This window comes from Felis catus, chromosome X (genome assembly GCF_018350175.1).
Source record: "Felis catus isolate Fca126 chromosome X, F.catus_Fca126_mat1.0, whole genome shotgun sequence".
Lineage (NCBI taxonomy): Eukaryota > Metazoa > Chordata > Mammalia > Carnivora > Felidae > Felis > Felis catus.
The window spans coordinates 74,389,816-74,414,769 of record NC_058386.1 but is presented as its reverse complement, the minus strand read 5'-3'; the positions used below and the strand labels follow the sequence as shown (position 1 = coordinate 74,414,769).

General features: G+C 36.9%; 2 protein-coding genes and 1 long non-coding RNA gene across 3 annotated transcripts in view; 2 read left to right on the top strand and 1 right to left on the bottom strand.

Moving 5' to 3' along the window:
* Positions 1–2,686, bottom strand: part of FAM133A (family with sequence similarity 133 member A) — a 51,790-nt gene extending 49,104 nt beyond the window's left edge. Inside the window, 2 exon segments of the mRNA XM_023249049.2 lie at positions 1,688–1,757; positions 2,530–2,686. The gene's annotated coding sequence lies outside the window, so the exon portion shown is untranslated.
* Positions 2,687–2,898: 212 nt separating this feature from the next.
* Positions 2,899–24,478, top strand: LOC102899601. The gene is made up of 3 exons (XR_442479.4): positions 2,899–3,037; positions 9,986–10,073; positions 24,350–24,478. It is a non-coding gene; the product is annotated as an uncharacterized LOC102899601 (long non-coding RNA).
* On the top strand, positions 3,036–5,399 carry NAP1L3 (nucleosome assembly protein 1 like 3). The gene has a single exon (XM_004000694.6). It carries the CDS (start codon positions 3,116–3,118, stop codon positions 4,550–4,552), a length of 1,437 nt encoding a protein of 478 aa, XP_004000743.3. The 5' UTR covers positions 3,036–3,115; the 3' UTR covers positions 4,553–5,399.
* Positions 24,479–24,954: the final 476 nt, after the last annotated feature.

Genomic DNA, 24,954 nt, shown 5'->3' with positions numbered 1-24,954 from the left:
CTCAGGTCATGATCTCATGGTTAATGGGATCAAGGCCCTCATCAAATTCTGTACTGACAGTGTGGCAACCTGCTTCAGATTCTCTCTCTGCCCCTCTGCCACTCATTCTCTCCCTCTCTCTTTCTCTCTCAAAGTAAATAAACTTAAAAAAAAAAATTGAATCCCTAACTCAATACTTACTCCAAAATATTAATTCCTGATGATACAAAATTTAACATGTAAATGAAACCTTTAACATACTATCAAAATATAAGAGCATTCATTAAAAAAGTATATCTATCATTTTAAATGAAAATAATAAGTTTCAGGACAATATTTATGGCATAAACCTACTGATTTAAATAATTGTTTCCATAGTATATGTTGTGATTAAAATTATGAAATGAAAGAATACACACTCAGTTTAGTTTTTTTAAATATTTTTTTAATGTTTATTAAGTTTTGAGAGAGAGAGAGAAAGAGAGACAGAGCAGGGGAGGGGCAGAGAGAGAAGGAGACACAGAATCCAAAGCAGGCTCCAGGCTCTGAGCTGTCAGTACAGAATCCCATATGGGGCTTGAATTCATGAACGTGTGAGAAACCTAAGCCAAAGTCAGAAGCTTAACCAACTGAGACACCCAGGCACCCCTCACACTCAGTTAAGTTTTATTCACCATTAAACTGCCATCCTCTACCACATGTGCCTAACACACGGCAGGCACAAAAATATATTAGTTGAAGGACAAAATTAACTCTTAGCATTGTTTGTAGGAGTGTAAACTGTGATAACTTTTCTGGAGAGAAGTTTGGCAATATGTGTCAAAGAATAAAATGAACACAATTTACTCCTGCATTCCCATAATTTTCACGAGCGCATACAGTAGGTATCCAAGGCTAATTTTTTTATAGTAGGAAAAAAAATGTGTATGCTAGTAGAAAAATGATGTGGGAAGTAGCTGCCCTACAACAGGAATATGGTTAAATATTAAATAAATAAACATTTCCATGGAATATGTATCTATTTTAAAATTAGGTGTTTATCATTTACCATGAAAATATAGCCACAACTGATAAATGAGCAGATTACAAAACAAAATATGTTATACAGATAAAACAGTATATATAAACAGGCAGGTATGTAGATGTACAGAGAAATTTCTGGGAGAAAATGCACCAAAATGTTAAAAATGGTTATCATTTGGTTGATAAGATTGTGTATATATACCATCATTGGAATTTTCTATATTTTTTTCTTTATAATGCTTATATACCTTGAAGATCAAAAATAAACAATAAAAGTAAATTTATTTACAAAATAGAAAGTGTTTCCTAACTTTTTAAAAATATGTGACTAAATGACAAAGCCCAAATTCTATAATAAAAAAGTAATGTAAAGATTAATCTAACTTTAAAATTTTTCCACATTTGAAGTGAATAATTCATCATATTTTATATTTTAATTTACTACTTGTGTTCTGTGAGCAGGTTTAGACAGTGAATTTAATTAATTAGGTTATTTTCTGCATTAGTATATCAAATGACGTCTAGGTTTTGTTTTTTTTGTTTGTTTGTTTTTACTTCCACAGAAAGATCAAGGTATCTTCCAATGAACTCTTTAAGAGACTATTAATATATCCTGTGAATTTTTATTCAAATATAGATAGGTAATTGTGGTCATTCATAAAAAGGGGCTAAATATGTTTCTTACCTTTTAATGAAAAGTAAACACTGGTCTTTTTTGTTGTACCAAGGGAAGTGTTCTGTAGCAGAAAACAATCCTGTAAATAAAAATAAGATACCTGTTTTTAAACCTCATTTTACAAAAGTTTATTTACATATTACTGGACTGGTAAATCATACTTTAGTGTGGCCAGAATATTACAATGTTAGAAGGAAACTGGTGGTAGACGACATTGTAAAGTATACCCTGACAGAGGATGCACTTTCATCAGCACAAATTCCCTCACCCATCCTGTTGTTAATGGAATTGAAAACTGCTCCACAAAAGTATAGAGCAAACCGTCTGCTTTTAAATAATACTACTTAACATCTGAATGTCCTTGCACTTCATCTCCAAGGTTGTTGCAAGCTTTGAGAACAGCTAGAAGCAAGTCGGCAGCAAGATTGGAGTATATTATATGCCAGTTAAAAAAAAAAGAAATGCAGTAAAAATAGTCTAACTGACTCACAGCATCGCCACCCTTGTAGATGGATATAAATCAGGCTTGCCCAACACCACAGACAGTACTTACTAAAAACTGTTAGGTGGAACTCAATATGCCTGCTTTCTAGCCCCTCCCCCCTTTGCCAATAAAAGACTCCCTTTTCTCTCCAGTGTAAAAATACACGCTAATAGGATATTTAGATATAGTTTTAAAAAAATTCCATATTCACACTACCCAATGATGCCATTTGAAGTATTTTCATCCAATTTTTTAAAAACAGATTTTTGTCAAGAGGCTCCTGACAAACCAAACGGGAATTCAGGATGAAATGATAGGAGAAAGATACTCCTCTTCCCTTGTTAGGAACCATGGATAGTATTTTTACCTCATATCTAAGCTTTTATTATTTTTATTTTTTGAATTATAAAACTATAAAGATATAATTTTCAGGGGAAATAAACGTCTTCCACGAGTGTGTGCCTCAGCTACCAGGCAGCGTCTGGGAAGATGGGCGGAGCCTGGAGAGCGGCGCGTGCGTTTGGTCATTCAATAGGCTTAGACATTGTCAATCAAGTTTGCCCAGCAAATGAGGTGAGAGCTAAAAGGCACACTGGGAACTAAATTGACTCCAGGTGGGTCCGCAAGGGGTGGGAGCTCGCGATCTAAACCGCGAAGAGATATTGGGGTCTTACACTACGCCATTAGAGTGCGGCACTTCTCTGTCCGCTGCAGCTGCTGTAAGAGTCCTTGCCACCGCCGCTCTTGCCCAGGCCTCTACTGCGGCTTCCACCTCTGCGGGATCACAGCAGCCCAGCCCAACCCCGTCCTGCGCTACTGCTGCCTTCGCCGCTGCCACCTCCTCAGCCTCGGCCTCCGCCACCACCCAAGCATCCGTGAGTCATTTTCTGCCCATCTCTGGTCGCGCGGTCTCAGCGGTAGTCACCACATTAAGAGGTTTGCAGGGTTGCAAAATGGCAGAAGCGGATCTTAACACGGTTTCGGAACCTGCCGCCCAAAGGGTTGCTGAAGAGAAGATGGCTAGCTCCTCTAGTGATTCTGGGGAGGAATCTGACTGCAGTAGCTCTAGCAGCAGCACTAGTTGCAGCAGCAGTTGCAGCAGCAGCAGCAGCAGCAGCAGCGGCCGCAGCCGCTTATATAGAAAGAGGAGGGTATCTGGGCCTTCCAGAAAAGCACGACGGGCTCCTTTGGGTAAAAGTTTCGTGGATAGGCTGCCTCGGGCCGTTAGAAATCGTGTGCAGGCGCTCAGAAATATTCAAGATGAATGTGACAAGGTAGACATCCTGTTCTTAAAGGCAATTCACGATCTCGAAAGAAAATATGCCGAACTCAATAAGCCTCTATACGATCGGCGATTTCAAATAATCAATGCAGAATATGAACCTACAGAAGAAGAATATGAGTGGAATTCAGAGGATGAGGTGTTCAGCAGTGATGAGGAGGTGCAGGAAGACAGCCCTAGTGAAATGCCTGCTTTAGAGGGTGAGGAAGAAGATAACGAGCCTAAAGGAAAACCTGAGGTAAAGGCTGAAGAAAATGAGGTTCCAAAAGAAATTCCTGAGACAAAGGCTGAAGAAAAAGCAGAGTCTAAAGATTTTCTGGGGACAAAGCCTGAAGTGAAAGAAGACCCTAAAGTAGACCCTCAGGTAAAGGCAGAAGATAAAGAACAGACTAGAGCAACAGAAGCTAAGGCAAAGGCTGCCATAATAGAGGCTCCTAAAAGAATTCCTGAGGCCAGGCCTAAAGAAAGAGTGAATCTTAAAAGAGCTCGTAAGGGAAAGCCTAAAAAAGATCCTAAAGGCATTCCTGACTATTGGCTGACTGTTTTAAAGAATGTTGACAAGCTCGGGCCCATGATTCAGAAGTATGATGCACCCATTCTGAAGTTCTTGTCAGATATTAGCCTAAAGTTCTCAAAACCTGGCCAGCCTATAAGTTACACATTTGAATTTTATTTTCTACCCAATCCATACTTCAGAAATGAGGTGCTGACCAAGACATATATAATAAAGTCAAAACCAGATCACAAGGATCCCTTCTTCTCTTGGGGATGGGAAATCCAAGATTGCAAGGGCTGTAAAATAGATTGGAGAAGAGGAAAGGATGTTACTGTGACAACCACCCAGAGTCGAACAACTGCTACTGGAGAAATTGAAAGTCAGCCAAGACTGGTTCCTAATGCATCATTCTTCAATTTCTTTAGCCCTCCTGAGATTCCTAAGATTGGAAAACTAGAGCCACGAGAAGATGCTATCCTTGATGAGGACTTTGAAATTGGTCAAACTTTACATGATAATGTCATCCTGAAATCGATCTATTACTATAGAGGAGAAGTCAAATGTACCTATGAAGATAGTACAAATTATGGAAACAGGAAATATCGAAAATAAAAACAAGAAGCTGCTTGAAAGAATTTTCAAGAATCTCAAAACTTCAATCAGAAGTGAAGCAGGTTTATATAGCCTTAGGCGAGATGGGAGGGGGGCACTGCTCTATAGCCTCAACACTAGCATTCCTTATAGTCTTGTGTTTTCATATTTTCTTGGTAGTCTGAAAATGGTCTTACAGTGTCTAAGTATCAGTTTATCTAGCCTGTTGTAGTGTAATATTCTTCAAAATATATAAATGTTGCAGTTATCTAAAGCATGCTCATTTTGTGCTATAAAGTTCTGATTTTTGTGAAGTCTTTTTGTCATGTTCCTATTAGAATGTAGCTGTGAAAACTGTCAGAATTGTCATTTGAGACACATATTTGCTTGAAAAAAACAGTTCCTGAAGTACCAACGCAAGTGTTTTTTTATTTCCAGCCTGGAAGACTAAAAGTTTAAATCTGCTTGCACTAGCTGTGCCTTCATTACTTTGCTATAGAAATATGGTACTTACATTGACTAGAACAGCTTAACAGTGAAATTTGCTTAAAAAAGATTAGCATACATTTAAGAATGTCCATCGAGCCCATATAGGATATGACTGTGAGCTTATTTATGTGACATAGTGGTCTATAAATTAATAATTAAGTTATTGTTTACCACTGAAGTGTTAGTGACATGGTATTTTTTAAAAGTTTCCTCATATTATACTGTGTAATTGTAAACTGAGGTTACTAACCACATTTTCTTTGTAATATGTTCTACTTTATCTTTCACTAAGATGATCACTTTATATCAATTGATATTTTTTCATGTTCTATTGCATCCTAAAATGCCAAATAAAGTGTATCATGCAATAAAAATCTAACATTTTTTCCTAATTATAAAAAATGTAGGTCTTCTCAAAAAAGTGGAAAATACTGAGAAAAGGGGAAATTTAAGAAATATATAACTATTACATTCTGATTTGTTTCCCAGATCTTAGCTCTTCTTTGGAAGATACACATTCAAGTGATTGGAGAGAAATGGGACAGAGGAGGAAGGCTAAGGGGGAGGAGGAGAAAGAGAGGGTAGAGGGGGAGGGAAAAGGAGAAGGAAGAGGGAGAGGAGGCTGGAAGGAGAAGAGGGTGGTTGGAAGGGAAGGGAGAGTGGAGAAAGAAGGGAAAGGGCTTGAGGGGAAAGGGAAGAGGGTGGGGAATGAAAAGGATGGGAGGTAGTGGGGATAGGGCAGAAGGGGAAAAAGGGAAGGAGTGCCTCACTGAGAAAATACATCTATATAAGCTGTTGCTTTCACTTCCAAGAGTAGGATGGGCAAATGACCTAGGATGAACAAGTGACCCAGGCCCACCTTCCGCCTGACTTGGGAGAAGGTCACACTCTTAGATGTGGCATTTTTTTAAAATAGGTGTCTCAGGCTTTCACCTCTTCAATACCATGCATCTGGTTACAGGGTAATGAGATCCTGCGATTTTGGGGTTGAAATTAGTGTGAAGAGGAGGTCCCTTAAAACTCAGCTTACCAGAGAGTTTTGCACAGGGCACAAAGGCACAAGCACAACAAATGGTAAAGTAGTATCTTCTTTCACATTTGCCATTTTCCTGTCCACATATATCTTCCATCAAAACCTTAAGGAAAGAGCTAAAGCAGGAAGAAGACAGGATTTGGGGGTTTCTGGCTCTTTAGGCATAAAATTACCTAATAGTCTTTCCAAATCCCATCATACATAGTTTAATATCTTGCTTTTATCCCTGTTTAACAATAGCCCAGACCGTGTCTACAATGTAAAAATATTACAATATATGGCACTATATTTAACCAATCTGGGGTGTTTGGATATTTAGGTTTTTATTTCTGAGATATTTGCATCCATCAAGAAAGGGTATGGGAATAGATTTACTAATATAGCAGGGCCAAAACGAAGGCTATAATAAATATGGTGTACCTGGTTCACTGTTGGGGAGGTTCCCAAATCAGATATATACTGTGCTTGTCAGACATCACAGATATAGCAGAGCCCTTAAAACTCCTATATGGAATGCAAAATCCTTATCGCATCTTAGATCACTTACTTAAGTATTTAGCCCCTACCCGTTCTGTATTTTCCAATATTAAAGGAAGACATCTCAGAATATTTGCAACAAAGAAGCAGAAATGCAGAAAATAAAAGTCATTCAGAAGCACGCTACAGGAAGATATCGTGTTTGTAGATTGGTGTATTTTCTCCCAGTCTGTCTCTTGATTAGGTTTTATCACAACTTCTTGGCTCAAATCAAAAGGTTAATTCAAGCTGGGTGGGTGTAAGAAAGCGCGGTGGAAAAACAGCTTATTGGTATATTTACCGTTACCGCTTAGGGGGCTGGTGGGAGGGTAGAGGAAAGGGAGGGGCGGGGTAATTGCCAAAGCTTTTTACATTAGTAAAGCTAGAATCACAGAAATGCAAACTGTCTGTGCTAGGTGCTTCTACCACCGTGGCTAGTGAAGGTGGCTACAGCCGGGAAACCGCTGGGCTTGCACGTTTGTTGGGCTGCAGGTTTGTCCGTCACACTTGCCCAACCAATGAACAATGCTGGAAGGAGGAGCCTACTGGGAATGAACCCCGTGAGCGGAGAGCAAAAGCTTGGGGAGAGCTTTTACTCAGTCTTCTGTGACTTCTTTCTGGCGCGCTGTTTTCCCTTTGCTGTCATTTAAGGCTGAGGCAAGCTGCCCTCTTCCTTGTTCCCACCCCGACCGAGGAGGACCCCCACCACCACCAAGTGCCCCCCTTTCCCACATCCTCCTTTGTGAGTTCTTTCCCGTCCTGGATTAGGCAATGAGCGTCCATGGTAGTCACTTTAAAAGTTTGCTCTTTTCCTTTAACCTTGCTGACTGATGACGAAGAATGTGACTAAGCAGCAGCAGGGATTGCTGAAGAGATCATGGAAGAAACTCTGGATCGAAGTGAACAAAGTGAAAATACAGATAGTCAAATGAAGCAAATTACCCATTATGTCGCAGTCTAGCGATACTGGTGCCCCTGCCCCCCCCAAAAAAAACACTTAAGGGACCATATGACAAGATAGAAGCCAAATGTGAAAAGGAATTGCAGGCTTTTGGAAAAAGTATAAACTCTTACTTGATGAGGTAGGTGTTTGTGCCAACTAGTGCATGTATTAGGACAACCTGCAGTATAATAACTTTAATACACGTAGGGATTACTTCAGATGTTTTGTGAGTTTTGTAGAGTATATTTTTTAAATAAAAAATGAAATATTTAAATATTAAAACAGCATTTAGAAGTATACTTTTCTTCAAGAGATACAGAACACAACAAATTCTCCAAACCATCTTTTCTCATTGCTATGCAGTTTAGTCCTTATAATTTTTTTTGTATTATAGATTTTAGAGAGTGGGAAAATTATTAGAATTCTTCACTGAAGCTAATATTTACCTGGCGGGGGGGGGGGGGATATACTTGGAAAGCCAATCAATTCAAGTATGTGTTTTGCCTCCAGCTCAGAAGTAAAAGAGTTTAAGTCAACTTAGCCCAGGTGTGCCTTTATTATTGTGCTATAAAAATGTGGTTTACTATGATATGGTACCTAACAAAATTTTATCACTTGAATAAAGTAGCATAGAGTTAAGAATTTTCAAAAACACATTAATATCAAGTCTCTGAGATCACTTCTTAAATTTTTGTGTGACACAGGATTTATAAAGAAAAACATAATGAAGCTGTTTTTCCCTGGTAGTGCTGAGAAAAGTTAGTGTTTGCGAGCGTTTTTCTCAGCTGTACTCATGAGTTATGTAAACTAAAGTGATTAATTATATTTTGTTTGAACTGTGCTTCACTGAAAGTTGTAACTTTATTACTGTTCTATTACATCCTCTGATTATAAAGTATGTTCATTATAAAAAATTTGGAAAATATACTGAAAAGCATAAAAATTATTTTAAACAGTTATGCCTTCAAAGATAACGACAATTTGCACGAAAATGTCTATATCTTTATTAATATTGTTGCATCCACACGACTCCTGAAACACAATGCAACCGGCACCAGTGACAGTCACAACAAAATTTACTGCAGCGAGAGGCAAGGCCAGCCGATCAGGACTGACACTCTTAACCAGAGTGCGGTCCAACAGCCAGGGTACAGAGTTTTTATAGCTGACCACATTGTCTTATCATCACCTGGGGACAGAACAAAGAAATAGTTCCCAGATGGGGGTGGAAACAGTTCAGGCGTGCCCTTGCCCCAATCCAATCAAACACTAAACCAGTTGATTTCCCTTAAACTTTTGTTCCCTTGATTGATAGGACAAGGCTGTTATCTCTTAATCTACAATGTTAAAACAAAGCTATTATTTCTTAAAGCTACAGGTTAGCCCTATACTACAATTTAACCCTTACAATATAACTACAATTTTATCACTTTCACTTTTCATTTAATATATTTTGGAGCCCTGTGCATGCAAAGTGTATTCCTTTTAACATATATTAAATGGATATGCCATAACTTATTGTATCTGCTGCTTTTCATGGGCATTTAGGTTAGGAGCATTTTTTTCTAATTGGTTAGTAATTATGAACACTATTTGAATTAAGGAAAAATGTTGCATATGTTGAAACATTTTCGCTTTTGATTTTGTTCATTTTTTTTTCTTTTTCCCTGCAGAAGAGTTTTAATGTTAATACAGTCACATTTATCCTTTTTCCCCCTATTATAGATTTTGGGTATTTGGCTTAGATCTTTCCACACCAAGATCATTTTTTTTTTTACTTGATCATGTTTTCTTACAGAATTATTTAATTTCATTTAAAGCTTTAATCCTTCTGGAATAATTTTGATGTAAAGATTGAGATACCTGTACCATTTTTTTTTCTCAACACAACTCACTAGTTGTTTCAACACCATTTATTGAGTATTAAATATCCAATGTAAATAATTGACACCTTTATTATATAATCCATTACCTCATGTGTTTGTGTCTATTCGTGGACTGTTACGTTCAAAATGGTTATTCTTGTGCTAGTATAAATCTTTTTAAAAAAATCTCTGATGTACATTTTAAGATTTTTTATTATACATTTTTAAAGTTTTTTTGGGGGAAATTTTCTCCTATTTATTTTTCCAGATGAGCTGCAGTATTGCTTTTTTTCACACTTCGTCCCCAAAGCCTATGGATATTTTGATTTGGGGTTTGTTTGAATTTGTAGATAGATTTAGAGAGAATCGGGAATTTCATATTATTCAGTCTTTTTATCCAAGGACAAGATGTGTCTTTCCATTTAATCAAGTCTTTCTTATATCCTTCAGTAGAATGTTAAAGTTTACCTGTTAAAATAGGCTTTTCAAAAATTTTCAGAACCTTTTCCTTAATTTCTTCTTCCTTAGTCTGCCTTTTGCTTATGTTGTTTTGCTTCTTATTTTTAAATCATCTATGCTTAGGGGTTGTCTCATTTTTTTTTTTTCAGTTTTGAATGGGGGCAACTGTTTGCTGAAGTGTGATGTGTGAAGAGGTGGAAAGAAATGAACTCAAGCATCTCAGAAGTTTCAATTCAGGTTTGTATAATATCATTCTCTCTCTAAATTGCTAATATCTCTTGCCTGAGGCCATTTCTATCAATTTATGGTGTTCTCTCCATTGCCAGCTTTGGAATGAACAGCAGATCAGTATGATTCAGTGAAATGTCTTGAGTTAGAAGTGCTCTGTGGCGATCTAGTAGTTAATTTCTGCTCAACTGACTGACCAGCATCTTTAGTTACTTGTTGTTTGTCTTTCTCATATTGAAGCAATCTCCAGAAAATAAAGATGATATACTGGTATAATTTTCTTCTTTACTTCAGTTCCACTTTTGTTCTGTGTTATGGAGGTGATGAAATTTTGGGGTGATGGTGGGGTTCAGAGCTGATGGGCAAGAAAGAATTCTCGAAGATGTGTTTGGTGTAAAAAGATGATTGTATTAAAGCACAGGGACAGGACCCATGGGCAGAAAGAACTGCACTGGGGTTGTGAAGAGTGACTGATTATATACCTTCAGGTTGGGAAGAGGTTAGGGACAGCGTAAGTCTCTAAGGAATTTTGGAAGCAAGGTTTCCAGGACCTTGAGGGGCTAGCTGTTGTTAGGAAAACATCATTTATTACTACTTCGTAAAGCCTCAGTCATGAACCCTTCAGATGTGTAAACAGTAAAACTTCAGTCATGAGACCCTTCAGATGTATATCAGGGGTCATATGCTTGGAGTACAATTGCCAACATATACTTTGTGGTTAAAGATAAAGGAGGTTTGCAAAGGAATTCTTATGTGTTCGGGGAGACTCACAGGATCCTGGGGTGTTAGGATAATGTTAAGCCAAGATTCCCTTTTGCCCCTAGAAAAGTGTCATCATCTAGGCAGCTGAGCTCCTAGAGGAAGGTCACTCTACCTGTTTCAAGGACTTGTCAATGGGCTGTAGTCAGTAAGGGAATTTAATTTTTCATTTTCCTTTGTTTCCCACATCACCATGGCAAGGAATTAAACCCCCTTAACATCTTGATAAGGGTGATATTAGGGCTCTAGGGAAAGGAGTGTATAGGCTTCTGGAAATTAGGGTATAGATGACATTGCCTTTTTCTTGCAGTTTACTAAATTATACATAAACTGAAAGAGATTCCTGTCCTGCATGACTGTGGTCTGTATCAGTCAGCCATTTGTTTTCTTTACTTACCTTTGTTTATGGGCAGTCAGGAGTGTCCGAGGAATATCATACATATCCTACCTGGGGGTGGGTGCTTTTAGCATGTACTTTGCCCTCAGCTTGCCCCATGCTTCCTCATCAGAGCTGTTTCCAAAAGGGGTTATTTTTTTGCTGCTTTCACTATCTGCCACAGGCCTAAATCAAATATTTAGGGCTTGAGACCTGTGAAACCTGCCTGAGACCTGTGAAAGCAAGCATTGATTCATAGTCTTGCATTTTTTTTTTTGGATAAAATTTCATTGAAACTGAAAGATATTCTTTCCAGTGTGTGTCAGATGATTCTGATGCACATGCAGGATTGAGAACCACAAAGCAATATAGAGAAGAATCTCTGAGAGGGACGTATATAATGCTCTCTAAATGTATTGACCTCAGAAAACTTTTTCTGCAGCACAGCTATTAACAACTCTCCTAATTCAGTAGGAGTACCTGTTTGGTGAATTTGGCTTTGGCTAAATATGTAAATTAGCCCAGATTCATTTATTGGTAAAAGCCTCCCTTAACACTTAAAGAAAAAAAAAAAAAAACTTTTGCTAAAAAAAACCAAAAACTTTTTTTGAGACCTTCTTTAAAGAACCCATAGAAACTTGCAAATACAGTATAGAAAGGTCCTGTATGCCCTACATCCAGCTGTCCCAAATGGTTAACACCTTACATGACTATAGTACTATACCCAAACCAGGATGTTAAGTTGGTACAATTTACAAACCTCATTCAGATTTTGACACATTTTACACGCATTCATGTGTGTATGTGTGTGTGTGCATGTGTATGTCCACATAGTTCTATGCAGTTTTACTACATGTACAGATTCATGGAACTACCACTGCAATTACGATTCAGAAGTGTTCCATCATCACAAATTAATACTAACATACTAATGTTCTCCCTCTTGTCCCTAATGCTTGGCAACCATTAATTTGTTTTCTGTCTTGATATGAAAAAGTTATACAGATGGTTATATAAATGGAATTATACAGTATGTAACCTTTTTTGAGAGTGGCCTGTTTTCACTCAGCAAAATAACCTTAACGTCCATCCAAGTTGTACCTGTACTAATAGCTGTTCTTTTTATTGCTGGGTAGTATTCCAGTGTGTTAATCACTGATCTGTGACTATGCTATAGGAGAATAAAACTGGGTGAAAAGCAAACAGGACTTCCAGTGGCCAGGACCTCCCATAGGGACAGAAGAAGGAATTACAAGGTCTTTCTTTGTAAAATTTGAAAGTTTAATAGTATCAATAGAAAATGCTTATGTGATGCTTACTATGTACCAGGAATATACAAATTATTATTTATGTAATCTTGCTACAATCTTTTTTTTTTTTTAAGAGAGAGAGAGTGCACACATTACAGCAGGGGAGGGGGCAGAGGGAGGGGGAAAGAGAGAATCTTAAGCAGGCTCCACGCCCATCACAGGTTCCACTACCCTTGAGATCATGACCTGAAAGGAAATCAAGAGTCTGATGCTTAACGGATTGAGCCACTTAGGCAGCCCTCTTGCTACAATCTTGAATTGGTACAATTATTATTTCTTTCTAATAAATGGAGAAACTGAGGTACAGAGAGGTTAAGTAACCTGTCCAAGTTCACACAAATGGTAATTGACAAAGCCAGGTTTTAAACTTGGCTGTCTGGCTTGGGTCCATGTTTTTAACTGCTCTACTGTACCACTCTCTACCATGCTTTACCACCTAAAAAAGCACCTTCTTTGTCCATACTCAAGACTACACACAAAGGCTCAGGGAAGCAGCAGAGAAAAAATAAGTATAACCTGCAGACAAAGTGGTTGTTCATCTATTGAGGAAAACTAAGAATTTCATCTTATCTAGCAGTGGTGCCCCCTGAATCCACTTGTAACTCATGTCTGAGTAACTTTGTCAAGGTTTATAGCTTAATTAGACCACTGGGTGGAGCTTAGCCCCTGGGTCATATCCATCATATTCAGGGGTAAGATGAGAAATGGCTTAGTAAATTTATATTTTGGTTAAGTTCAGGATTATCTATTACCATTAAAGATTTATTTTACCTTTCCAACTTCTTACATATTTATCATTCCCTGTTTTCCTGTAGTCAGCAGCAATAAAGAGCCTTTTAAATCAGTCAACTGTAAGAAGGGAAGAGAAACTGAAGAGATTTACTCCTAAGCATCCTTGAGCATAACCCAAGGGGACATTTATAGGATTTGAGCATTGTAGAGGATGAAAGCAGGGATTTGAAGTCTGTGATAGGCTTGGTTTGACTCCCACTTTTGTCACTTACTGGCTTTGTGACCTTATGCAAGTTGCTTAATCCCTCTAATCCTCATTTTTCATATCTACAAAATGTGGCTGTTATCTTACTACATCATAGAATTATTGTAAGGCTTAAATGAGATATTGTTTATCAAATACTTAGCATACTTACTGGTGTGCAGTAACCATTCAAATAATAATAATTGTGATTGCTATAATTAGAATAAATTAGTTTTAGTTGGAATTCCAATGAAATATAATGATATTAAAGATTTTACAATAGGTATTCACACATCCAGTTATGTCCATCTTTGAGGAAAAAAATCTTCTTTCATGGGTTTCATGTAATCATTACAGTTTTTTCTTGTCTTTTTCCTCCCTAAATCAGTTCCTGGTAAACACCTACCTGCCTGCATCATTACTATATCTTCAGTCTTTCAAGATCATTTTGAATTTTTATCCATTTCTTTAAAGAGCCAGTACTCTACCCAATCTGTTTTCTTACCAAAAGACTATGAAATAAACACTTTTCTTTAGTAATATTGAATACAACTGGATCATTTCCAGAACCCAGTTGCCCATTTCTATGTAAAATAGGGATTTGCAAACTATTTCCAGTGTGGAATGCTTTTTATACAACCTCTTCTAGTTTTAGCCAGAGTATTAATAGGGGTCACAGAAAACAGGTTAGTGATATTTTGACGTGGTTTCTAAAAATGCTCTTTTGGTCAGAAAGTTTATTCTTAAGAATTGCTTGTAAAAGTTTAAGAGAGCATGAGAGGTGAGAAGTGAAAGGCAATGAACAGCATATCAGATGAGATCTACTTAAAACATTTGCACCACATCCCATAAAAAATGAAATTTGAGGAGAGTAAAAATATTTCATGTAATATTTCCCTTCAAATACCACCACTATTTACAACTTCAGGTAAAATATCATGATGTCAGATTTGCTGAATTTGTTATTAACTCACATTAGCCGGTCTTGCTTTAAGGAAAAAAACATCTCTTTAAATCCAATAAAAAAGATTTCAGGAATAAGATGCATTACTTATAATTATTTAAGTATAATTCAAGTTTTAATAGAGTTCTTCACTTTTTGGATTGAAAAACAAATAAAAGCACAAAGACCAGTAAGTCACTTAAATTTTTTGCTGTTATTTCTGGCTGGGTTCAGGGTGCAAGGAAAGCATTCCAAAAATATAACATACTTTTAAATATTGGAAGAATTGGATTTTCTTAGCCTAATTATCATGTCAGCGGGTTGCCAATTAATTGTTTGATATTCCTTTATGCAAAGTCTGCAGCTGTATTTAATTAAGGTGAAGAGTTAGAGAAAGAACATAGCTATTTTTTAAAAATCTGTATAAATGATGAGGTTTAAGAAAATGAATTCAGTTTTGTAACTGAATCTATACTAAGCAGCACATGGTAATTTATCAGAAAATTTCTCCAGTTTAGGGAAATCCCTGGTTGATTTTCTAGACAATGGTTTTAGAAATAAGTCTTTTCAAATATGTTTAGGTTTGTTTAGCTTGTGTTATTAAACATTCTCACAAGTCTAATAGTGAAAAAGAATAACTTGACAAGACCCAACAAAAAAAATGCTATATCTTAAATTACATGTTGGAAGAAGTATTATCCCAACAATTTGATTTTCATTTCATTTTCATGAGGAAGCAAGAGATCAGAAATGATACCTCAATTACCATAATAATTTTATGTGAAAAGAGTATATTTAGTTTTTTTTATTTGATGCAGAAACACTGGTTTGATATTAAATATGGCTTAAATCTCTGTATTGTTCTAATATTTTTAGTAAACAAAAAGTATTTGTGTATAGTAAAGAGCAGTTGAGTCAGAGTTTTGTTACTCAGGGTAGATTAATTTCCATCCACCAAAAATGCATCATGTGATATTTTTTTAAAAATACCAGAATTTATTGATGTTTAAGATTTTTTTCTTGGCATGTCTTCTCTATCTATCAACCTGCTTTGTGGTAGTTATTTGGAGGGTACCTTGTACCTAAGGAAAGGTAGAAGAAAGAGTACTGGGTGGCATTCCTTATCTAATTTTTGGATCTGTCTTGATAGTCTTAACTTAAAATCATATCATTTATAAAACAATATATAGGATGAATGACAAACTTAAGAAAACTTGTAAAAGAGTGAAAGAGGCAATTCCAAAAAATATTTTTATATGTATATTAGCCTTTTGGCTAATAAATATGAGAAATCTCACCTTCACTACGAATAAAAGAGATGAAAATTAAAATAATGATGAGATACTGATGTTTACCTGTTTTGTTGGAAAAATTAAAATTTAAAAGTTGCTATCATTCTTCCATAATGTGAAGAAAATTCCATGTCAGATACTGCAATGGAAAGGTTTGTACATATTTCCTGGAGTATTATTTGGCAGTAGTTAATAAAAACCTTAAAAAATGTGCATATTCCTTGCTGCAGCTGGGTGGCTCAGTTGGTTAAGCTGCCAACTCTTGATTTTAGCTCAGGTCATGATCTCATGGTTTGGTTAGTGAGATCGAGCCCCACGTTGGGCTCTGCCCTGACAGTACTGAGCCTGCTTGGGATTCTGGCCTCATCTCTCTGTCCCTCCCCTATTCTCTCTCTCTCTCAAAAATAAATAAATGAGCATGAAAAATATTTTCAAAATGTGCATATTTCTGGGGTGCCTGTGTTGCTCAGTTGGTTGAACTTCTTTCTTTGACTCAGGTTATGATTTTGTGGTTCATGAATTCAAGCCCCTTTTCAGGCTTGGTGTGGACAACTCAGAGCCTTAGAGCCTACTTCAGATTCTGTGTCTCCCTCTCTCTCTGCCTTTCCCTGATTCTCTCTCTCTCTCTTTCTCTTTCTTTCAAAAAAAATTAAAAAAAAATAATTAAAAATGTGCATATTCCTATTGTTTAACATAGTGTTGGAGTTCTAGCATCGACAATCAGACAATAAAAGGAAATCAAAGATATCAAAATTGGCAAAGATGAAGTCAAGCTTTCACTTTTTGCAGATGATATGGTATTATACATGGAAAACCCAATAGACTCCAACAAAAGTCTACTAGAACCGCTACATGAATTCAGCAAAGTCACAGGATATAAAATCAATGTACAGAAATCAGTTGCCATTCTTATACACTAATAATGAAGCAACAGAAAGAAAAATAAAGAAACTAATCCCATTCATAATTGCACCAAGAATCATAAAATACCTAGGAATCAACCCAACCAAAGATGTAAAAGATCTGTATGCTGAAAACTATAGAAAGCTTATGAAGGAAATTGAAGAAGATATAAAGAAATAGAAAAACATCCCATGCTCATGGATTGGGAGAATAAATATTGTTAAAATGTCATTACTACCCAAAGGTATCTACACATTCAATGCAATCCCAATCAAAATTGAACCAGAATTCTTCTCAAAGCTAGAACAAGCAATCCTAAAATTTGTATAGAACCGCAAAAGACCCCGAATAGCCAAAGTAATATTGAAGAAGACCAAAGTTGGAGGCATCACAATCTCAGACTTTAGCCTCTACTCCAAAGCTGTAATCATCAAGACAGCATGGTATTGGCACAAAAGCAGACACATAGGCCAATGGAATAGAATTGAAACCCCAGAACTAGACCCACAAAAGTATGGCCAACTCATCTTTGACAAAGCAGGAAAGCATATCCAATGGAAAAAAGACAGTCTCTTTAACAAATGGTGCTGGGAGAAGTGGACAGCAACATACAGAAGAATGAAACTAGATAACTTTCTCACACCATTCACAAAAATAAACTCAAAATGGATAAAGGACCTGAATGTGAGACGGGAAACCATCAAAACCCTAGAGTAGACAGCTGGCAACAACCTCTCTGACCTCTGCTGCAGCAGTTTCTTACTGGGCATATCTCCAAAGGCAAGGGAATTAAAACCAAAAATGAACTATTTGGACCTCATGAAGAAAAAGCTTCTGCAGTGAAAAGGAAGTAATCAGCAAAACTAAAAGGCAACCGACGGAATGGGAAAAGATATTTACAAATGACATATCAGAAAAAGGGCTAGTATCCAAAATCTATAAAGAACTCACCAAACTCCACACCTGAAAAACAAATAATCCAGTGAAGAAATGGGCAGAGAACATGAATAGACACTTCTCTAAAGAAGACATCCAGATGGCAAACAGACACATGAAAAGATGTTCAATGTCACTCCTCATCAGGGAAATACAAATAAAAACCACACTCAGATATTACCTCACGCCAGTCAGAGTGGCTAAAATGAACAAATCAGGAGACTATAGATGCTGGAGAGGATGTGGAGACACGGGAACCCTCTTGCACTGTTGGTGGGAATGCAAATTGGTGCAGCCGCTCTGGAAAACAGTGTGGAGGTTCCTCAAAAAATTAAAAATAGATCTACCCTATGACCCAGCAATAGCACTGCTAGGAATTTACCCAAGGGATACAGGAGTGCTGATGCATAGGGGCACTTGTACCCCAATGTTTATAGCAGCACTTTCAACAATAGCCAAATTATGGAAGGAGCCAAAATGTCTATCAACTGACGAATGGATAAAGAAATTGTGGTTTATATACACAATGGAATACTACGTGGCAATGAGAAAGAATGCAATCTGGCCTTTTGTAGCAACATGGATGGAACTGGAGAGTGTTATGCTAAGTGAAATAAGTCATACAGAGAAAGACAGATACCATATGTTTTCACTCTTATGTGGATCCTGGAAACTTAACCGAAGACCATGGGGGAGTGGAAGGAAAAAAAAAAAAGTTAGAGAGGGAGGGAGCCAAACCATAAGAGACTCTTAAAAACAGAGAACAATCTGAGGGTTGATGGGGGGTGGGAGGGGGGGAAGGGTGGGTGATGTGTATTGAGGAGGGCACCTTTTGGAATGAGCACTGTGTGTTGTACGGAAACCAATTTGACAATAAATTACATATTTAAAAAAATGTGCATGTTCCTTGACCTAGCAAATCTTCAAGGAATTTATCTAAGAAAATAATAGCAAAACCAATTATAAGCATATTAATTTCAGGACACCTGGGTGGCTCAATTGGTTGAGCATCCAACTTAGGCTCAGGTCATGATCTAGCAATTAATGAGTTTGAGTCCTGGGTTGGGCTCTGTGCTGACAGCTCAGATCTAGAGCCTGCTTCAAATTCTGTATCTCCCTCTCTCTCTTCCCGCCCCCCTCCCCCGCTCACGCTCTGTCTCTCTCCAAAAATAAATAACAATATTTTTAAAAATTTAAAAAAGATGGGTACCTGGGTGGCTTAGTCAGTTAAGCATCTGACTTCGGCTCAGGGCATGATCTTGTGGTTTTTGAGTTCGAGCCCCGCTTTGGGCTCTGTGCTGACAGCTCAGAACCTGGAGCCTGTTTCAGATTCTGTGTCTCCCCCTCTCTCTGCCCCTCCCATGCTCATGCTCCGTCTCTGTCTCTTGATAATAAATAAACATGAAAAATAATTTTTTTTAATTAGAAAAAAGAATGTTAATTTCAGTGTTGCTTATAATACCAAAATGTCAGAAACAAGTTTAATGTCCAGAAAAAAGGATTCAATTTATATGTTTACTTTATTCAGACAGTTGAATAATATGAAGGCATTTAAGATAATATTACCGTTCTGTACTGACATTGAAAGTTAACTACGATAAGTTGTTTAATGAAAACGGTGTCAAAAATATGGAAATACGTGCATATATATGTAAATTATATATAGTACACAAAAATTCTGATACTAGTTATCTATATGTAATGGGGTGTAGGTAATTTATATTCATAATTTTGGGGATCCTAAATTTTATATCATGGCCAGAACTTACTGTTGTGATCAGGAAAAAATATAGTGGAAGAAAAAGAACATGTTAGAATTATAGACAATTATGTGGAGCTGTAGAGTCAGAAAACAAAGAATTATGAAGGCACATATTTGAGCTATGCAGTATTGGAGACTATTTTTAAAAATAATGTATTAAAATAATTCACACAGTTTATGACCCTTCATAGTGGTCACCTTAAGGCCAAACACAAATTCCAGTAATGTTGACGCTAAATGTTAGAGATGATCTACTTTCTCATTTCATAGGTAAGAAATCTTGGGCTCATTGTATCTACTTATTACCCAAGGTCACACAATAGGTAACTAGTGGGAAGTTCAGAAAACCATCTGCTTTCCCTTTCAATTTTTTGTGCAATTAACAGTTACTATAAAACCAAGTTTCTCTAACACTTCTGACTTTCAATGGTTACATTTTCCTTTAATACTCAAATAATGTAACTTCAGCCTTCATTCCCTCAAGTAACTTCACTAGTCTCTGCCTAGTTTCCTTTTCCAAGTATTTTGAGAAACCTAGAAAATACTTGGTTATATGTTCCAAAAGTGTGTCTGCTTGTCACTTTCTTAGAGCAAGTGCTTTAGACTTTTCCACTGGTCATACTGTGCTGTCTTACAACCACTTCTCCATGCTGCTGCCACTTATCCCAGTCCACATTACATTAAAAATTAACACATCACACCAAAAAGTAAACCCCTAAAACAGAGCTACTATCTGACTCTTATGCTTAACAAAATTTTAGTGATGATTTGGGAATAGAAGGAAATTATCAGACAAAAAAAGGAAATTTTATTTTTTTTTAATTTTTTTTTCAACGTTTATTTATTTTCTTTGGGACAGAGAGAGACAGAGCATGAACGGGGGAGGGGCAGAGAGAAAGGGAGACACAGAATCGGAAACAGGCTCCAGGCTCTGAGCCATCAGCCCAGAGCCGATGCGGGGCTCGAACTCACGGACCGGGAGATCGTGACCTGGCTGAAGTCGGACGCTTAACCAACTGCGCCACCCAGGCGCCCCCAAAAAAGGAAATTTTAAAACTAGCTATCAGAGATTCATTGTCTATGCCTCTGCACAAAGATTCCTTAATGGTAGTCCTTCCTTATGCCATACACGTTGCAAATGCCAACTTATTTCCCATTGGGAGAGTCCCCTTCACCCCCTCCTTTAAAGATGACGCTAGAGTTCCCATTTTTCTTGGGGATTAGAGAAAAAAATGAATATCTTTCTCTCTTCCTGTCAAAGGCCTGTTGTTTTCCCAGTGAGAAAGTTGAAAAACTCAATTCCTCCAAGATATAGTCCATCATTGCCACAACTGGTCTAGTCACCATGTTCTAGATAAAACCATTGTGATAGCGTATTTCTCAGTTTGGATTATTCATTTATATGTGAAGTATGTGAATTTCCCTCTGCAAATGGACAAAAAAAATTTTTTTAAGTTTATTTATTTTGAGAGAGAGCAAGTGTGAGCAGGGGAGGGGCAGAGAGAGAGAATCAGAGACAGGTTTCTTACACTGTCAGCAAAAAGCCCAATGTGGGGCTCAATTTCACGAACTGTGACATCATGACCTGATCATAACCAACTGAGTCATCAGGTGCCCCCAAATAATTTTTGATTGCAGGACCTAAACCATCCTTTCAACTGCCTTTCTCTCTCTTTGCGTCAGCTTGTCTTTCACTGTTTTCTAGTGTTCTACTTTATCTGTAGTTTTGTCTGCCTTCACTCCCCCTTCTCTTTTCACATGTTCTCTTACTTTTAATTTCCTGGACAGATGATTAAGTCAGTTAGACTTACCTACTTGTTTTCTATATCTTTTTTTTTTTTTTTTTGCAAAGTTAAGTCTACTGCAATCTGTAAAGATGAATTGAAAGTCTCAGGAGGATTGTTTTTAATTTTAATTTTATTTTGGGTAAGATAAATTTACCAACTAATCTAGTTATAAAAATCCTAGCTGAGAAAATGACTATCCAGCAGAGATTCTGTTTTCATAAAGATACAAAATACATTAACAGCATCACCCTCAGACAATGTATTCAGACAATTTAATTGTATTCAGACAATGCCTGAAAACTTCAAACATCCCCAGTATACACATCAGAATAAATTTTGATGTTGAACATAATTTATACCTTTTTTACATTCTTCACTTTAAGATTTCAAGTTATCTTGTTAGTAATTGACAAGATATGTTTTCTGTAGTTGCTAAACCCTTGAGACAAGTCTATAACTTTGTATTTTAAACAATACTGAAGTGAAAGGAACCCAGCATTTCTCCTGTCTACTCTCTCTCCCATTTTATATTCCCACCAGCACTATACGAACGATCCATTTCTCTATATATTTTCCAATACTTATTATCTCTCTTCATGATTCTAGCCATTCTAGAGGGTGTGAAATGATATCTCAAAATGGGTTTGATTTGAATTTCCTTGATTTTTATTTGATTTGAATTTCAATGGTACTGAACCAGATCTAAAAAAAGATATAGAATTATTGATTATTGATTGACTTTTCAAGGTGAAGAAGAAAGATTAGAAAATATGCTCCCTTTTAATAATAATAAACATCACTTACAAAGCCAAAAAATGTTTTGAATACCCCCCCTTTTAAAAAATACTGTCTCAGTACTGTTTACATGGCTAATTAAAAGTTGGGAATAACTGAAAGTCTGCACTTAGGACAAATCTTTATTTTCTTTCTCTCCACACCATTTTCATTTTTTCCTTAAGTTGAAGGATCTATTGCTTGGAAATATCCTTAGACAGAAGAGAGCTGATTAACATACCCCTCTTCTTTCTCCCTCTACTTTCTGTGCACCACTGGTGTACATTAGTTTTTTTATTGCTGCTGTAACAAATTACTACACGTTTAGCAGCTTAAAATAACACAAATTTATTATCTTACATTTCTGTAGGTCAAAAGTACAGTATGGGTCTCCTTAAGCTAAAATCAAGGTGTCAGCAAAGCTGGGTTCCCTTCTGGAGGCTCCAGGAGAACACTGTTTCTTTGCCCATTTAGGTTGTTGACAGAATGCAGTTACTCATGGTCATAGGATGATATCTCCATTTCCTTGGCTGGCTCTCAGCTCAGGTCTGTTCCCAGCTTCTAGAAGCCACTCATGTGTCTTGGTTCACAAACCCTTTCCTTCTTATTCAGAGCTGACAACTCCTCTGCCTTCCTTTTCCACTTTTATTTTTTAGTTTTTTAGCTTTATTGAAGTGTAATTGACAAAAAATTGTACAGTTTTTAAAGTTTACATCATGGTGATTTGATATATGTATATATTGTGAAAGGATTCCCACTTTCTAGATAATTAATATATCCGTTACCTCATGTAGTTATTTATTTACTTATTGTTTGCTAAAAACATTTAGGTTATACCCTCTTGGCAAACTTCAATTCTACAATACAGTGTTATCAACACTTTTTTTCATGAAATTGTTTTTTTCTCTTTTTGTATAGGTCCCCTATTTTAACCTATCTTTTGTTTCTCTACCTACGTTATAGTATTCTGTAGGCTTTGTTTGTTTTATGTCTTGTGTAAGGATCTGTATTTCTCCCTTAAAAAGTTATTAATTGCATGCTTACTTCACCCTGGAGAATGGTAGAGAGGAGAGAGGTTTGCACTGTGGTTGGTGATAATTCTTTCAATGAGAGTTCCCATTTCAATATAGGTCGTTTATTTGGGTCCATCACAGCAATTTCTTACTTCTCTGATATTTTAGGTGATTTCCCACCCCCACCATACTCCCATCAGTTGCTTAAGTAGCTCTGGGCTAAAGGAGAGGGAGGTCAGAGATTTACTATTTTGTTGGTTAGTGTTTTTCCAATATACCGTGTCAGTGAAAAACTCATTCTGAGAAGCAATATTTAAGGAGTAATTACCCACACAACTCTACTGGGTCTACTGCTCAGTTGGTTATTATAAGGAACTCTTCTTCAGCAATTCTTTGCAGGGGGAATATTTAATGTCAGAGCTTTAATGGCCTTGTAGTCATGAGTCCATCATGTTACTGTTCTGTCAGTTAGCTTTTGCAATTTTTCCACACAACCTTTTCCTGCCTGCCCTAGTAGTGTTGTGTTAGGAGGACTAGTTGTAGCAACTACCACTTTGATGACATAACCAGTGTGATGGTTAATTTTATGTGTCAACTTTACTGGGTCATGAGGTGCCCTGATATTTGGTCCAACATTATTCTTGGTGTGCCAGTGAGAGCATTTTGGGATGAGATTCACATTTGAATTGGTAGACTGAGCAAAGCAGATTTCTCTCTCTAATGTGATTGGGCCTTACCCAATCAGTTAAAGGATGAGATTAGAACAAAAAGACTGACTGTCCCAGAAGTAAGAGGGAGTTCCTTCTGCCTCACTGCCTTGGAGCTAGAACATCATTTTTCTCCTGCCTTTGGACTGAAACTGGAATATCAACTCTATCTGGATCTCAAGCCTGCTGGCCTTTGGACTGGAATTGCACCAGCATCTCTCCCAGTTCTCAAGCCTTTGCACTTGGACTGACACTATGCCAATGGCTCTTCTTGGTCTCCAGCTTGCTGACTGAAGGCCTTGGGACTTGTCAGCCTCTAAATTTTTAAGACAATTCCTTATAATAAATCTCTTTGTGTGTGTAGTATACATATATATTTTTATTTTTATTTATTTGTATATACATATATACATATATTACATACACGTACATACATACACAAATATAAAATCTCCTATTGGTTCTATTTCTCTGCAGAACCCTGACTACTACAGCCAGTATACTCATTTCTCTTTATGGTAACTCCTCTCCCCACCCCCACCTTGGGAAAACTTTTTTTTTCTCGCATAACTCTTATGCAACCTATAACCACCCTTCTGATAGACGCTAATCTCGGTGAGTCTTGGAGGTACACTATCCCCCACCCTTCTAAGTAATGTTTTACTTTGTATATATGTTAAGGCTCTAGTCTCTCTACCACTACATAAGGAGTAGCCCTCCACTCACTATTTATTTTGCATTTTCTAGGCAATTCCAGTTGTGAAAGCAATATTTGGTCCTCCCTTATGTCTCCTGGCATCATAATTGGAAGTCAACTCTGATTTAGCTGGCATGTTTTCTCACTGAAAAAGAATAAATAAACCACATGTTTCATCAGTGCCTTGCTTTCTTCTCTGGCAGTGCCTCTGCTACACATACAAGTGAGAAAACTGGTTTTGGAGTTCAACAGAACTAAATTCAAGGCCAAGATATGTGAGACACCTTATTTTCTTTCAAAGTCAGTGGTTCATTAATAAATGGGGATAATAATAGCACCTGGCTCATAAATTTGTACTGAATAAACAAGACAATGTGTATAATGCTTAGCACAAAGTCTTTGCCACATAGTAAATAATCAATACATTTTAACTATAATTAGTACTAATAGTATTATTATTCAGTAGACTAAGGCTATCAATGAAATTCTGTCCCTGTTACTAGATTGTTTCTTTATCTCTAAGATATATTTATTAGTCCTATATATGAAATGATTCTCTAGGAAATCTAGCTCATTTTTTACATCTATCTACAGAGAATACATGTATTTATTGACAAGATTTGGAATAGGTTTTTAGTAAACAAAGCTAATCTTT